At 45.0% G+C, this 16,734-nt stretch overlaps 1 protein-coding gene across 1 annotated transcript in view; it reads right to left on the bottom strand.

Annotated features, from left to right (window-relative positions):
• The window catches only part of LOC308328736 (semaphorin-4G-like), a 44,284-nt gene that overhangs the window by 4,013 nt on the left and 23,537 nt on the right, over positions 1-16,734 (bottom strand). The window contains exons 4-15 of the mRNA XM_080782844.1: positions 16,016-16,078; positions 15,210-15,308; positions 14,575-14,668; positions 13,151-13,264; positions 12,246-12,391; positions 11,134-11,309; positions 9,029-9,173; positions 5,380-5,602; positions 4,672-4,787; positions 3,929-4,083; positions 1,379-1,440; positions 87-316 (exon numbers count right to left, since the gene is read on the bottom strand). Coding sequence (XP_080638970.1) covers positions 87-316; positions 1,379-1,440; positions 3,929-4,083; positions 4,672-4,787; positions 5,380-5,602; positions 9,029-9,173; positions 11,134-11,309; positions 12,246-12,391; positions 13,151-13,264; positions 14,575-14,668; positions 15,210-15,308; positions 16,016-16,078 — 1,623 coding nt within the window. The remainder of the gene's footprint in view (positions 1-86; positions 317-1,378; positions 1,441-3,928; positions 4,084-4,671; positions 4,788-5,379; positions 5,603-9,028; positions 9,174-11,133; positions 11,310-12,245; positions 12,392-13,150; positions 13,265-14,574; positions 14,669-15,209; positions 15,309-16,015; positions 16,079-16,734) is intronic.

The following is a 16,734-nucleotide window of genomic DNA, read 5'->3' as shown; positions in this document are numbered from 1 at the left end:
CCCTCTAAGCCTCAATTTGGTTGTTGGGACATCCAATAGCTCCAGGTCCGTTGACCTGAGGTGCGTGCCTAGAGTCTTCTTGGTACCTTGACGCTGTTCTCCAGGGCGTAGCAGGTGTAGCGTCCGGCCTGGTCGGGCCGGGCGCCGATGAGCAGAAGGCCGTCCGTGCCCGTCCTGAAGCCCGAGTCCAGGCCGTAGCCCTGCAGCTCAACGCCGTCCAGCGTCCACACGGGGGTTGCCAGGTTGGAGCTGAGCTCGCACTGCAGCAGAACGTCATCGCCCGCCATCACAGAGCGGCTCCGCTGGGCCGCCGGCTCTGAAACAACAACAACATCATCATCATGGCAACACCACACATGAAAAACCTCATGTTTTATGTCAAGGAGCCCCAGAATTATATGTAATTGGCGGCCGACTCCCATCTGAAAATATGTTATTCCAGGAACCCCTCAGAAGCAAAGATTTGAGAAAACGTTCGCTCTGAAAGAATATATTCAAAGATTTGCTTTTTCAAAAATAGCAGATCTACAAGCTCACCCGGTGCCATCTGCAATTTTTCAACAGCTAAAGCATGACATAATGCTTAAAATCCCAAAAGGGGTTCCCGCCCCATTACGCAAAGTAATTCATTTTCAATGAGACCTGCCTTTTAAAAAAAAAATACGCACAGAGAAGTCGAGGGGCGTGTACGCAAGCGTGAAATTGCAGTGTGGGTGCTCATTTCGTGCACGTGCCCGCGAATAACTTTTTTCTTATGCTTGCATTGTCGCGCCCCCTCAGGAGCACACCTGTTGTTCATCCACGCGACAACGTCTGCGTTAATCGATGCGTTGCCCATCTACAAGTACCTCAACTCTGAAGCAACATGATAACACTACCAGACATGAGACTATCTCAGAATCCAGGTCTAGTCAGTCGCGGGCGTGTGCATGAAAAGAGCACAACAATTTTACAGGACCGCGCCCACGTAAATACGCTTGCAAAACGCAGGTCTCATTGAAAATGAATTACTGGCCACGTTAATCGCTGCTCATCTGAAAGGACATTAACTCTGAAGCAACAAGGCAATACCAGACAAGAGGCTAGCTCTGAAACAACATGGCAACACCCGACATGAGACTACATAGCAGGTCTGAAACAATGGAATAATTAAGGACATAAAATGGGTTGAGGGAACTTGAGTACGCTTCGCTTATACCGTTCTAAAATTGTAATGAGGCAAGACAGACCACTTATTTGGTTGGTCCCAAAGGAAAGAAGGATGAGCTCTTTAGTTTGAAAACACTTGGATGAAAGCATAAGTATCAAGCTTATGCTTGATACTTGGTATTTATTAAGTGAGGATTCTATGATGTGTGACAGTGTGTGGTGTGCCTACCGTCTGCGGTGCTGTTCTCACATCCTCTGTTCCCATGCTGAACGTCCTGGATCAAACTGGCTCTGTGAAGATATGCAGAAAATATCAATTATCAGTTATACCAGTTATCCAATTGCTGAAAATAGTTAAACAATGTCCTTGAGTGGGCTTTGGAATAGTGATAGCGATGGTGTTACATACTGTATAAGACTAACGCACTTGGAATGGGAAATACAGAGGGAACATTTAGCATTGGTATGCTTTTCTTGCATGTATAACAGGCCCTTTTTGATGTCAATCAAGTCACCTTAACACAGTGGCAGATAATTAATTTAAATAAGATATTTTTAGGGGCATGTCATGTGGTCTTTATGATCTACTGCTGGTAGATCACAATCTACCTTTTGGGCACCCCTGACATACACAATACAAACAGATCACACAATACATTGACAATAAAAAATGAAACAAAATGCTAACGAAAGGCTACCATGCAGTCATAGTTCCAAGAAGCATAGCATTGCATTACATTTTATGCACAGAACTGAGATGGGGCCTGCTTGTTCATGCGTCCTATACAGGAACAAGCGATCTTGAAGCCCTAGCCTGCAAGTACATTCACTCAAGTACTGTAACTGGAGTACGATTTTGAGGTACTTTTACTTTACTCTAGTCTACACCTTTGTTCAACACTATATAATACTTTATAATAAGACTTTATAATGCTCCACAACATCTCAGTGGCAAACATTGTACTTTTTATTTCACTACAATCCTTTAACAGCTTCCGTTACTAGTTACTTTGCATATTTAGATCACTACAAAGCTATTCGGAGATAGCCGGTCTACAAGCATGCAACGATGCAAGTTTCAAATTGTGTTACTTTTATCTACTACAAATACTATTAACATTGAGTGAATGTATTTTCTTCCTGCGGTGAAATGTCCCTTTAAGGGTTTTGATTGTTGTTTTTTTAAATAAATTATGACCACCCAACTTAAGAAGTACTAAAAAATAGCAGCTTGTAGATCTGCTATTTTCGGTAGTTTGGGTCACGGCCAGGCCAACGTCTAATTTCTCTTTAGGGTGTTGAGCTCAAACGTTTGGGAAACACTGCTCACTGCTGTAGTGCATTCTATCCTATTTTATTCAGTAGAATATTACATAATGTTGTATGTACTGTATGGAGATATCTTTAAATGTATGGCACCGTTTCCATTAGGGACCTGCTTGTTGATATTTCAGTGTACATATTTGCATAACCATGGTTTATGGTTCCAGTCGACAGGCGTCCTGTTTTCGGCTCCTCATTATGCAACAGTTGTCATGACAGTGTGACAGTCACAGGGGGCAGTGACACGCACAACCCAGGAGGTGAGTCACACGCGCGCGCGCGCACACACACACACACACACACACACACACACACACACACACACACACACACACACACACACACACACACACACACACACACACACACACACACACACACACACACACACACACACACACACACACACACACACACACACACACACACACACACACACACACACACACACACACACACACACACACACACACACACACACACACACACACACACACACACACACACACCTCAGAAGGTGAGTCACATCGCATCGCATCACACCACACAGACACACGGGCACCAGCACACAATCAGCTGATCCAATCATGCATGGTTGATTGGACAAGCGGCCACCCACACGCACGCACGCACGCACACACACACACGCACGCGCTTTTATGTCAACCCAGCCTCGACTACTGGAATACACTTAGTGAGCTTGTAGATCAGACCTGCTATTTTCACAATATTTATCTGTGGAACAAACTATAAATTGAATGCCTCAACTCCTGTTCCCACGGCACACTGCCAGACTTGGACTAAGTCTGGCAGGGTCCAAGGTGCCTGGACCGCTGAGCCACAGCCCAGGCCTGCTCACGTGACTTTTAATCCACCCTGATAGTTTCGGATAGCCAACGTGCCTTAATATGCTATTCTTGCACTTATTTTATCTCTTTGGATATATACATTGTATATTAAAATTGTCACATGTTTTGTAGCCTGTCTTTATATGTATTTATTAATGTATTAACTTTTTTATTGTTTTATACAGTTTTTATTATTTCAGATTTTTGAGTGGTGCCTAACCGCTCCAATAACTGGCCCTGTCTGTCTGTCTGTCTGTCTGTCTGTCGCACGAACAGCTGCAATACCGCTGGGTGATCTAGCTCTGATCATGAGTAAAATATAAAGAAGAAGTGAAGCCTCCTCCCCACTTCCGTTTCGTCTTTACAGTCGCACAAATGTATCCTAATATAAATATAAATGATCCAAGCGTATATATCTTGCTGCTTAGCAGAAATGGATATAAAAACATAAAATATAGGTTTGTGAACGGAAATGACAAACAGCTCGAATTTTGGGAGACATAGGTAGTTCCAGACTTTATATATAGCATTCGGAGATTGTGGAATAGTTGTCTGGCTATACACGAACACACACACACACACACACACACACACACACACCCACCCACCTGTCTGCGTGTGAGGTCACGTCCACACACTGGGCTCCGCTCCAGCCACAGTAAGGGTCCCTGGCGAACACACACTCATGGCAGGAGGCGTACCTGTGGCAGGTGGACAGTGGAAGCTGTACCAGTCCCACTGGAGAGGCCACGTACACGCTCATCTACACACACACACACACACACACACACACACACACACACACACACACACACACACACACGCTATTTGTTTTTTCCTTTAAAACCTAAATAGGTAACTTGACACATTGCCTGCTGGGCGCATGCCCTGTCTACCTTATGTATCTTTCTATATCAGTCGTGATCAAAACCATTTTATGTCAAGGACCCCCAAAATTATATATATATTTGGCTGTTAACCCTGAAAATATGTTCTTCCAGGGACCCACCCAAGAATCAAAGATAAGAGTTCAAAATGTTTGCTGTGAAAGGATATGAACATTCAAAGATTTGAGCCACATTTTCATGATTTTTTCCAAAATAGCAGATCTACACAAGCTTGTAGATCTGCTATTTTTCAACAGCTAAAGTTTAAAATTATGGTTAAAGTGGTTGAAAGCTATATCGTGACGCAGATGGGTTCCAGGTCTTAATGGGTTGGTTGCCTGTGATGAGCAGGCTATCTTACCTGTGTGGTGGAGATTTATATCTCTGGGACCTCAATTTATATTGTAAAAATCAATGTTAATTTAACTCTGAGAGTGTACACAGACACACATAAGGGATCTTACCTGTGTGGGGGAGATGAGCAGGCCGGTGACGGGCTGAGCGTCCTCAAACAGCTGCAGCTCCTCCACGATGTGCAGCTGGCCCTCCAGCGCCACGGCCCGGTGCAGCCAGCCCTCATCTGTGCGTGCGCAGCCAAGGAAAGTACATTTACTTTAAAACCCCTTATTTGTATCGTAAATAAGAGAAGAGACGACGTCTGAGCCGTTTGTAAAGTATAGCTGAGAGAGACCCTACGAGTGTGCTGTGTGTGTGTGACGCGTGCATGCGTTTCAAATTTCAAATGTTTCTTTCTTGCCTTCATATCCTAAACCCAGCCCCCTCTCTTCTTCCCTTTCTTTGGAAAAATAACACAATGGGAACTATATCCACAAAAACAACATTTCTGGTTCTCTGGCCCCTGTTCCACCAAAATAACTTTGGTTCTAGGAACTGGTTCCCTTCTAGATTATTGGAACCTTATTGCTGCTTTCCCTTTTTTTTTTTAAAGTTCCGGAACCAGGGGCCATAGTGGTTGAAAAAGTACTCAGATTTTAGTAACTGTGTGCTAACGAACGATGGCTAACGATACGATCGGATCAAAACATGGATTAAAGAATATAAACCCCTGGATAACGTGTCTGGCAGGCTTAGACGATTAATTTAACACCGTTTTCAACGGTTCTGGTCGGGCTGCGTGTTAAGTAAATGTACTTATAGTCAGAAGAGCGCACCTGTACCCAGGAACAAAACATGGTACGTGTGTCCGTCCAGGGCCTGGACCGCGTGCACCGCCATCTGGGTGTAGTCCGTGGTCCTCCTGAACAGCAGGGGGCGTCTGTCTGCGGGACGGACCTGCTGGGACATCTGCGGGTGCCTCCTGACGAAGTCCAGCACGTCGTCCGGCAGCGAGGTGGAGAAGTTGATGCCCCGTGACCTCAACGCGTCTGTTATGCACTGCAGAGAGAGAGAGAGAGAGACACAGAGAGAGACTGAGGAATGACTCGCTAAAGGCTGCATGTATTTCAGTGATCCATTGTGTGACCTAAAGTACTGAGGTGTAGGCCATGGACTTTTAACCCATTTAGACCGGACGTGAGGATGATTCTACAAATGCCTTCTAAATCCTGATAGTTTTCTGAGAAACCCATGTTTCTATGTCAGTGGTTTTCAAGGTTTTTCATGTCAAGCATCCCAAAAATTATATGAATTTGGCCATCTGAAAATATGTTGTTCCAGGAAGCAAAGATTTGAGTTAAGAACGTTCGCTCTGAAAGAATATATATTCAAAGATTTGCGCCACATTGTCACGATTTTTCAAAAATAGCAGATCTACAAGCTCGAGTGCCCCGCTTACGAGCTTGTAGATCTGCTATTTTTCAATAGCGAAAGTGTAACGCAACGCTTAAAACGCCAAAAGGGGTTCCCGGCATAGTGGTCCCCCATTTTCTGAAGCAGTCCACAGATATGAGCGTTTGCAGCTCTGCAGTACACACATTGGCATAAAATTGTAGGTGACAACAATATAAAGTAGCCGAGGCGATCGGAGTAAGTAAGAAAAACATTATTGACATATGGATATATTGGGTAAATAGGCCTACCAAACAGTAAGTAAAAAGGTTATTCATATATGGGGTAAATAGGCCTACCAAACCGTAAGTAAAAAGGTTATTCAACGTGCGTGTGAATTTGCGAGCGTGTGCGTTCCATTCAGTGTTGATTTTGACAGCAATTTTTTTTATTTTGTTTTAGTCTTTCTTTTGAATACAACTTAAATTAGTTTTTGTCATATTTTAGTCATCTGAAATATTTTAGTTTTAGTCTAGTTTTAGATGTCTAAACGTCATTAGTTGACTTCATGTATTTTGGCAGGCCTTGATAGCATTGTTGTAATGCCTGATTTTACAGCCATTTGGTTGTGGCTGAAAAATCTACAAGCTCGCTCACTCTGCTATTTTCACAGTGCAACACCCAAGCTCAACTAAACATAAAAATTGCAACTGTACATCCGTGGCGAAAAGGTGATTATTCTCCCGTGTTACTGTCTGCACCTCAGGGGAGACCAGTCCAGCGGCCCCACTGAGTGCTGACATGTCGAGGGGCTCTGTATGAGCCCGGAGAAGGGAATACGTTTTCCTTTTAAACTTAGACTTTACCACACACCCTCTCTTAAGAGGCTTCCACACTCCCCACGTTTAAATACCCTTCCAGCTGCCCACCGAGTTTAACTTAAGCTCTATGAAGTGTTGAGGCTGGATGGCGGCTGCTGTCTGCTATCATCACAAGTAGCTTCTATACAGTAAAGTAGCCTGGCGTTTTTATCACAACGGAAATGGGTTTCAAATGGCATACACGATTCCGATAAGAGCTGCTGTCGTAAGGTTGTTCTCTCTCTCTCTCTCTCTCTCTCTCTCTCTCTCTCTCTCTCTCTCTCACTCCTTCTCTGTGCCGCTCCGTGCGCTCCGGAGCAGATAGGACTGGACAGGAAGATTTAGAAGCAATTCTTCTTGTGCTTCATCTCACAAGCGCTGACTGTGGCTGCGCTTGCCTATTGCTATTAGAGAGGACATTAATACCAAACGTGTGTGCGTGCGTGCGTGCGCGTTTGTGCGTGCGTGCGTGCACAAGCGCAAACCTTTTCTGCGCCTCACAAGATAAATGGTTGTTTTTCAGGTTAGGGTTAGAATGAGTTGTTAAGTCAGTTTCACGGGTTGGGTTTGGAGTTAATATGCTTGATTTATAATGCTAGCTTACCTATGCAACTACATAGGTAAGCTAGCATTACAAATGGCAAAAGAAAAATTATAAAAATGGCATTTATAAAACTGCTATCCTACTGTATGTTATTATAGACATACCAACGTGTGTGGGTGTGTATACTGTCTGTATGTATACGTCTGTCTCTGTGTGTGCATTATATTTGGCAGCCTGGGCCATGTCCACAGGCTAGTGGTCAGAGGCTTGAGGATTATAGGGTTGTCCAAGTGTAAGGCAAAGCAGCTTGCAACATACTGTTCAATATTCTCCATTATAGGCAGTCGGTCTATTTGGAGGAGAAGGTGCTTTTTGTACCCATGATTTACTTTCGGTGTTGGTAATATGACAGACTGAAGTGACCAATGTTGGCTGTGAATAAGTTCATGTGCTGCCTATATTCTGTACATTTAGGGCTTGTTTGGACTCAAGCACTGAGACATGTGATGTTTCGAGTGCGCAGTATATCAGAAGCAACTGAAAATATTTGTGTCCTTGATAATGTATTTTATAAATGTGGACTCAAATAAAGAAATCGAAATGTGTTTGTGTGGATATCTCCGATATCTGTGTGTGCGTCTGTGTAGCTTCCTTTGGAGAACAATCAATCTTTCTACATTCTCTAATTGTGTAGAAATTAAGTAATGGAGATGTTTAACAATAATTTAACTCTTGAGGGCGCAACATTAAACATTATTTTTACATAGTTTTCCACTCAAGTCTCGAGAGTTAAAGATCTAACTAGAAAAAGTGCCCAGTGGGACAGGTCTCCACCAGGATAATAGCAATTTACAATTTAGCAGACGCTCTTAATCCTGAGCGATTTACAGTAAGCGTTTAAGTTCTGCAGAAATTGGCGCCATGGTGGCGCAATGTGGAGAATGCAGGGCAAAGGTTTTGTCTTGGCCTCTAGGGGGAGTGAGCATGCAAAGTTGTACACAGATCGGTGAAAGTATAGGTAAGAACATGAATTTTCCTGTTATAGCGCCACCATGAGTCCGCTTTTTTTCAAGTGCCATTTTTTCCTCTGCCGAGTGGTAATGTGTGTGCATAATGTCACGGAAATCGCACACTGTGTTCATGATTTTAAGTATTTTGTTCAAAACAGACACATCTGCAGAACTTTAGAAGGCAATCTGAGCCAGTGGGGATGGAATATGGGGATGCGGAGTGGTCCGTGGTGATCACATGACTATAGAGATGGTGTATACCGAGTTGCATGGTGTATGGAGAAAATGTGTACGAGTAATATGAAGAAATGTGTTTTGCAAAAGTCAGCCTCATGGTGGCGCTATAACAGGCTGTTAAAGAAATTGGGTCAGAGGTTCAGTTGGCATCCAGGGAGTGTGTGTGCAAAGTTTGGCATCAGCCAAGAAGATTAGCTGTACACAGACGGACGCACGCACGCACGGAGTGCAAAACATACTCTCTCCCCATGCCTTCGGCCTGGTGGAGACAATAAGGGTCCATTTGGTAACCAACTCTCAAACACCTTTAGCTGGGGACCACCTGGAACCCCCTCAATCCACTGGTGGTCCCCGGACCACTGGTTTAAAACCATTGGTCTATACGTCTGTCGATGTGTGTGGGATGTATGTGTGTGTGTGTGTGTGTGTGTGTGTGTCTCACCATCCCAGGCCGTGGCTCAGGGATCTTGCCTGTGTATTCCTGCCATTTGGAGCCAGAGTTGTGGCTCTCCATGTAGGGACCCTGGAAGACCTGCTCCACCTCAGGCAGAGAGAACCGACACACTGCAGACGCCTTCACATTCTTCCTGAAAACACACACACACACACACACACACACACACACACACACACACACACACACACACACACACACACACACACACACACACACACACACACACACACACACACACACACACACACACACACACACACACACACACACACACACACACACACACACACACACACACACACACACACACACACACAGTGAGAAAGAGCAGATCACAAGCCTGGTAACACAACAGTACACCTCCAGTTTCCATAGAGACGGTGGTGGTGATGTGCACACGCGCACACACACACACACGCACACACACACACACACACATGCACACACGTGGGTTTAAAGGAAGGACAGGGATGGAAGTGGAGCGGCAACACAGGAGGAGAGAGGAAAGGAAGCAAAGGACGAGAGATGGGAGGTAAGGAGCGAAGGATGCTAAATTAGTCACAGCTCACATATCTATGATGTGTGTGTGGGTGTGTGTGGGTATGTGTGTGTGTGTGTGTGTGTGTGTGTGTGTGTGTGTGTGCGCGTGTGCGTGTGCGGTTCAGGCCGAGCACTGCAGAATGCAAACAGAGAAGAAGCTATGAGCCTAGTGGAAGAGTCACACACACATGACCGCATGTACTTTTAGGCTACAGAAAAAACCATGCAAGCCCAAAGTTGCTTAATAAGCGGACTGGGTGACACTGTTTAACATTCAGGCCATGAACCCTATTGAGAAACTCAAAAGCCCTTTAGACTCAAACACGTGCAACGGAATCTAAATTGTCAATTTGTATTCACTCTCCGCCCTTCCCCGAAATGTTTGTTTTGGGGGGAGGGATGTGTAAAACGTTCCTCTCTATCTCCTCCTGTCTTTCATCTCCTCTAGTCTTTTCTGAATAATGTGGACTCCATCGATCTCTCTTGGCTGATTTAAATTCACACCCTCAAAGAACCTTCAGAGGGGAACATAAAAGCTGAGTTGTGCGTGTTATTATTATAAATTGTGTATTTACTACGATACAATGATGAAAGATCAATTATTTTCCAGAAGTTTCGCTAAATGGTAAATGGTGCATTTGTATACAGTAGAGCCTTTATCCAAGGTCGCTTTACATAGATTGTGCATTGCATTCACCCATTCACACACACACACACACACACACATTCACACACACACATTCACACACCGATGCAAGGCACCGACCTGCACATCAGGAGCAATTTGGGGTTCAGTGTCTTGCTCAAGGAGACTTCGACACTAGCTCTGGGGGAGCCCGGGATCGAACTGGCAACCTTGCGGTTACCATCCAGCCACTCTACCCCTGAGCCACCGTCGCCCAGAATAATTTTGCCATGATACCGAGCTGGCTGTTTTTAGAATATGACAACTCATGTAAAAAGAACGGAACCCTGCCAGAAGCCTGCACGTATCCCTTCCCGATATTTCTGGCAGAAGCCGTTGAGGGCTGATTTCACTTTTTTGTCCAACCAGTGTTGTTTTTGGCAGCAAATTTCAATTTTAGTTTAGTCATAGTCTTTGGACTGAAACTTAATTTAGTTTTAGTCATCTGGAATGTCTTAGCGTTAGTCTAGTTTTAGTCCACTAAGTGTCATGCGATTTTAGTCGACTAAATCTACAGTTGATTTAGTCGACTAAAATGTATTTTGGCGGGCCTTGATGCCATTGTAATGACAGATTTTACACTTGCTGAAAATAGCAGATCTACAAGCACACAACGCGTCACGCAAACCAAGTGTAAAATGACTTATACTGGATCTCTTGTCCACTATAGTGGAAACATTTTTGTCTAGTTTTTATTTGTTGACGAAAGTGTCAATATATTTCTTATTTCTTAGTCTTAGTTTTAGTCACCAGAGCATATAGTTTTCATTTAGTTTCCATTTAGTTTTCCTCAGTGAAAAAAGGTAGTCGACGAACATTTTTGGTCTTAGTTTTAGTCGACGAAAACAACGCTATGCATGCTCACCACTCCAGGCCGAAGACGCCGTAGAAGAGTGTGTCGGCGGGCGTGCGTCCGTGCAGGACGAAGGCGCTGCGCAGCATGTTGAAGTGGAAGTCGTACTCAGGCAGAGAACACAGCAGCCTGGCCTTCAGGAACGATGTCCACCTCTTCTGGAGGGTCAGGCGACCTCCTCTGTCCCCCTGGAGGAGAGGAGAGGAGAGGAGAGGAGAGGAGAGGAGAGGAGAGGAGAGGAGAGGAGAGGAGAGGAGAGGAGAGGAGAGGAGAGGAGAGGAGAGGAGAGGAGAGGTGAGGAGAGGTGAGGAGAGGAGAGAGATTGGGAATCAAAGACATGACTGTCACATTTATTGTCCAAGTGCCTTTAGAACGCAAGCACGCACATTACACAACGTACACACACACGCAGACTCTGCCTCTGTGCAAAATGTCAGTGGATTGTCATGCGGTCACAAAGCATGCAGCAGGCCAACACAGCGGCCGTGGGGTGATGCCTGTAGGACACACTGATCTCTCTCTCTCTCTCACCCTTCAGACCTGTGTCTCTCTCTCTCTCTCTCTCTCACCCTTCAGACCTGTGCCACCCTACTCAGAGTGTAGCTGGGTGTCTTTCTCTCTCTCTCTCACCCTTCAGACCTGTGCCACCCTACTCAGAGTGTAGCTGGGTGTCTTTCTCTCTCTCTCTCTCTCTCTCTCTCTCACCCTTCAGACCCATGCCACCCTACTCAGAGTGTTGCTGGGTGTCTCTCTCTCTCACCCTTCAGACACATGTCTCTCTCTCTCTCTTACCCTTCAGACCTGTGCCACCCTACTCCGAGTGTAGCTGGGTGTCTTTCTCTCTCTCTCTCTCTCTCTCTCACCCTTCAGACCCATGTCTCTCTCTCTCTCTCTCTCTCACCCTTCAGACCCATGCCACCCTACTCAGAGTGTTGCTGGGTGTCTCTCTCTCTCACCCTTCAGACACATGTCTCTCTCTCTCTCTTACCCTTCAGACCTGTGCCACCCTACTCCGAGTGTAGCTGGGTGTCTTTCTCTCTCTCTCTCTCTCTCTCACCCTTCAGACCCATGCCACCCTACTCAGAGTGTAGGTGGGTGTTTCTGTCTCTCTTTCTCTCTCTCACCCTGCAGATGCGTGCCACCCGTGCCACCCGTGTCAGGGTGGCACCGGGCGTCTGCTCTTGGCTCCTCTCGGTGAAGAACCAGTAGATCTTGTCGTCGTCTCCGGAGCCGCTGGCCTCCAGCAGCGCCGAGCCCACAAAGTCTGCCTCTGGACACAGAAAAAACACACACACACACACACACACACACACACACACTCCTTTAAACAAACATCGTTCTCTAAACAAAAATGTCCATAGATTTGGTTGCCATTTGACTAATGAAATGAAATGCCCGAAAGCCAGACTGGTCCGATCACGTTTTTGAGTATCTGCCAATACCGATTTCTCCCGATCCGATATTTATATTTTTATAGAACACTAATATCATGATATATTGATACTAGGGATGTCCTTATCACGTTTTTGTTCTCCCGAACCGGTTTTGATCATTTTAAAATGACGTGATCGGCCCCGAATCATATATATCTCTTCTGTCGGGCAGAAACCAGCCAACTCCAAAATGTTTTTCAGGATATTTAAAATATTACATTTTCAGGACAATTGCAGAAAACCTTAGGCCTATATTTATATTTGTATTTGTAGTAGATAACAGTAGCACAATTTGAAATGTTGCACTCTATGGCCAGAAACATTATGTAGTCTGTGTTGCTTTGCTGCACTCTCCCCACCTTGTGGAGAGGGAGAGGGCTGTTTTACGGAGACAACATGTAGTCCAGGAAGGAAGTGACATCACACAGAACTTTGAAATACTAAAATATTAGTAAAAACACATATTACCCACATAGAAACCCAGGAAAGTCTTCTTGTCTGCCAAACATCATTACAATAAGATCTGGTTGCAAAAGCGATGAAGTGGCCCTATAAGTTACAGTACTTGAGTAAATGTACTTGACAGCGTTGCTCACCGGTCAGCCAGCGCGTGGGCGCGTCCTCCGTCTTCAGCGCGGGAGGCGGCGAGTGGCGGCGGATGTCTGGGAAGCTCCGGAACTCGTACTGAGAGGCCGTGTACATCTGCTGGTCTGAGAGGAAAAAACAGTACATCTGCTGGTCTGAGAGGAAAAACAGTACATCTGCTGGTCTGAGAGGAAAAAACAGTACATCTGCTGGGTCTGAGAGGAAAAACAGAACATCTGCTGGTCTGAGAGGAAAAAACAGTACATCTGCTGGGTCTGAGAGGAAAAAACAGTACATCTGCTGGGTCTGAGAGGAAAAAACAGTACATCTGCTGGTCTGAGAGGAAAAAACAGTACATCTGCTGGTCTGAGAGGAAAAACAGTACATCTGCTGGGTCTGAGAGGAAAAACAGAACATCTGCTGGTCTGAGAGGAAAAAACAGTACATCTGCTGGTCTGAGAGGAAAAACAGTACATCTGCTGGGTCTGAGATGACAACAATACATTTGTTCACCCAGTGTCAATTATCTAATGTAATCCTGGGCGCTACACTTCCTCTGCCAACCTGGGGGGGGCAGTGGACGGACGTCATGCTTCCTTCTATGCATGAGGAGTCCAAGCTGATTCTTTTCACCTGACAGGGGGGAGTTTCCCCGGCCGGACGTAGCGGGTGGAAGGAACACGTTATTCCGACCAGTTCCTTTCCCCTCCATCAGGCACCCCGGCTGGCCAGGGGGAGGTTTTAGAGACCAGCATTACTGCATGTTTTTTGTGAGGGTACCTACCCTAGGGGACACGGGGAGAACATGCAAACTCCACACAGAAAGGCCCTTTCACCAAACCCACCTCGGGTTGATGACGCAGAGGAGGGAACAAGCCCCCAGTGTCAAAAAACATTACAAAGAAAACATTCCCAAAAAAGAATTTTTCCCATTAATTCAAAGATTTTTCCCAGTAATTTTTTCAATTTTCCAAAAATCTAAGATATTCCGTAAATTAGAACAAAATGTTTATGATGAGAAGTAGTGACAATACGCGCCACGCCGTGAGCTTGTAGATTTGGGTCAAGGGCTAAATTTAGAGCATATCACTATAGGTGGGACTTTCTGAAAAAAAAACGTATGTTGCTATACGCTTTTTAGTACAAGGATTAACTTTAGCCCGAGTTCCGACTGCAGCTTTAGCACCACACCACACCACACTACACCACACCACACTACACCACACCGCATCAAAATATCTACTGTTTCCATTCAAATAAAGTACCCCACATAACTGTAATTATAATACAATATACTGTAAAGTATTATGATGTATTACAACTATGGTAATGCATTGAGCAGCGTGTAGGTTCACTGCAAGCAGAAAAACATTATCATGGGATGTTATTAAAAGCCAAACAGAAAAGGTGAGTTTTAAGTTGTGGTGTGTCTTACCAACGATGAGGCCGGTGTAGCCAGTTGCCGGGCTGTATGGACATTTGTCTCGACCTTCTTCGGTCCGAGGGGACATCACAAACCGCTCCTCGTCCTACCAAACAACGGGACAGGTAAGGGAAGCGGCAACGTAAAGGAGGACACACAAGCGACACATTTAATCCGGGAATTTGATCAGGGATCTCCATATATGGGCCAAAGCAGGCACACAGACAGACATGTGTACGCGTGTCTGTGTCATTAGTTCACGTATCTCCTAATGTCGAGCACTTTCCAACTGACTTCGGATCGGCGGATCTTCCCAAATATTTCTAAAAGAAATCACACCCGTGTGAAGTGAGGGGCGCTCTTATCATCGTACATCATCATACATCATCATCTCCTTAGGGGTTAAAAGGTCGAGGATATAAAGTGGGGCCAGTCCATGAAGTGCCTTAAAAGTGGTTAACAGGATTTAAAATCTACTATGGCCTTGATGGGCAACCAGTACAGTACAGTACAGTACAGTACAGTACAGTACAGTACAGTACAGTACAGTACAGTACAGTACAGTACAGTACAGTACAGTACAGTACAGTACAGTACAGTACAGTACAGTACAGTACAGTACAGTACAGTACAGTACAGTGTCTTACTATGTATGTGCAGAGCGGTCTGAAGGCGTGTGTTCCACACATGTAGAGGTGCGTGGAGTTGTATCTCTGGAGGAAGCGGATGTGGTTGAAACACTCGGTCTGAGCGAGCGAGAGAGAGAGAGAGAGAGACACAGAGAGAGAGAGAGAGAGAGAGAGAGAGAGAGAGAGAGAGAGAGAGAGAGAGAGAGAGAGAGAGACAGAGAGAGAGAGACACAGAGAGAGAGAGACAGACAAATACAAGTTACAAGAAGTAAAAGTCCCAGAATTAAAATTTTACTTGAGTAAATGTACAAAAGTAGTAGTACTTATTAGGCTGAATGGCCCATTTCAAGTTTTCAAATGTATAAACAAATGGGCAAAATGTAGAGGTATAGGGTTAATGCATGTTTTGTATTAATAATCAAAAATCTACAAAATAACTAGAGTAGAAGTAACAGTACTGGACATTGGAAATACTAGTAAAGTATTAAATACCTCAAAATTGTACTTAAGCACAGTACTTAAGTACAATTGCCAATGCCTGCTATACCAGGAGCATCGAAATGCTGGTGCACGCAAGCACGCACACTCACTCACGCAAGCACGCACACTCACTCACGCACGCACGCAAGCACGCACACTCACTCACTCACACACGCAAGCACGCACACTCACTCACTCACGCACGCAAGCACGCACACTCACTCACGCAAGCACGCACACTCACTCACGCACTCACGCACGCAAGCACGCACACTCACTCACGCACGCAAGCACGCACACTCACTCACTCACGCACGGCGCACGCACGCAGTCATTGTGTTTACCTTGTTGTCTCTCCCTTTACTAAGACACAGCTGCTTCTGCTCCACGGAGGCATCCCACTCAATCTAATGAACACACACACACACACACACACACACACACACACACACACACACACACACACACTTAAGTGGTTAATGCATGTTTTGTATTAATAATAGAAATAAAGTAAATAGTGACAAATAATAAATGCAGTGGAGCAAAAGTACAACATTGTTCCATATGTTCCAGTGCTGTACTTATGCAAGACTCAAGAGCCTGAAAGTGTCGGTGCAACCACTTGCAATTTCCCAGAATTGCGTTTTTCTAGTTATATACTTATTCTTATCATGTGTTAACTTGTGACGCCCATGGGCATACCACCAGAACATCATCTGACCTGCCTACCCAAAGGCAACACTAACCCAAAAGAATCCCTGTCCCTCTCAAAATGCATGTCACCATAGTTCAAAAGAATCCCTGTCCTCAAAATGCATGTCACCATAGTTTAAAAGAATCCCTGTCCTCAAAATGCATGTCACCATAGTTCAAAAGTACCTCTCAAAATGCATGTCAATATTCATCGGAGGTGCCTGTGTGAGCGGATGCAAAACAGAAAGAAACAAAAGTCTGGAAACTGAGAAATACTACAGAGTCAAACGAAGATAAAGAAGTGAAAATGTCAAAGAAAACTGGAGTGGAGAAAGCGTTGTTGGAGGAGATCCAGAAATCTCTAAACTTC

Source organism: Protomyctophum bolini, assembly GCF_963924005.1.
Source record: "Protomyctophum bolini genome assembly, chromosome: 14".
Taxonomy (NCBI): domain Eukaryota; kingdom Metazoa; phylum Chordata; class Actinopteri; order Myctophiformes; family Myctophidae; genus Protomyctophum; species Protomyctophum bolini.
The sequence above is the reverse complement of the archived record's forward strand: the minus strand, read 5'-3'. Positions and strand labels throughout refer to the sequence as shown.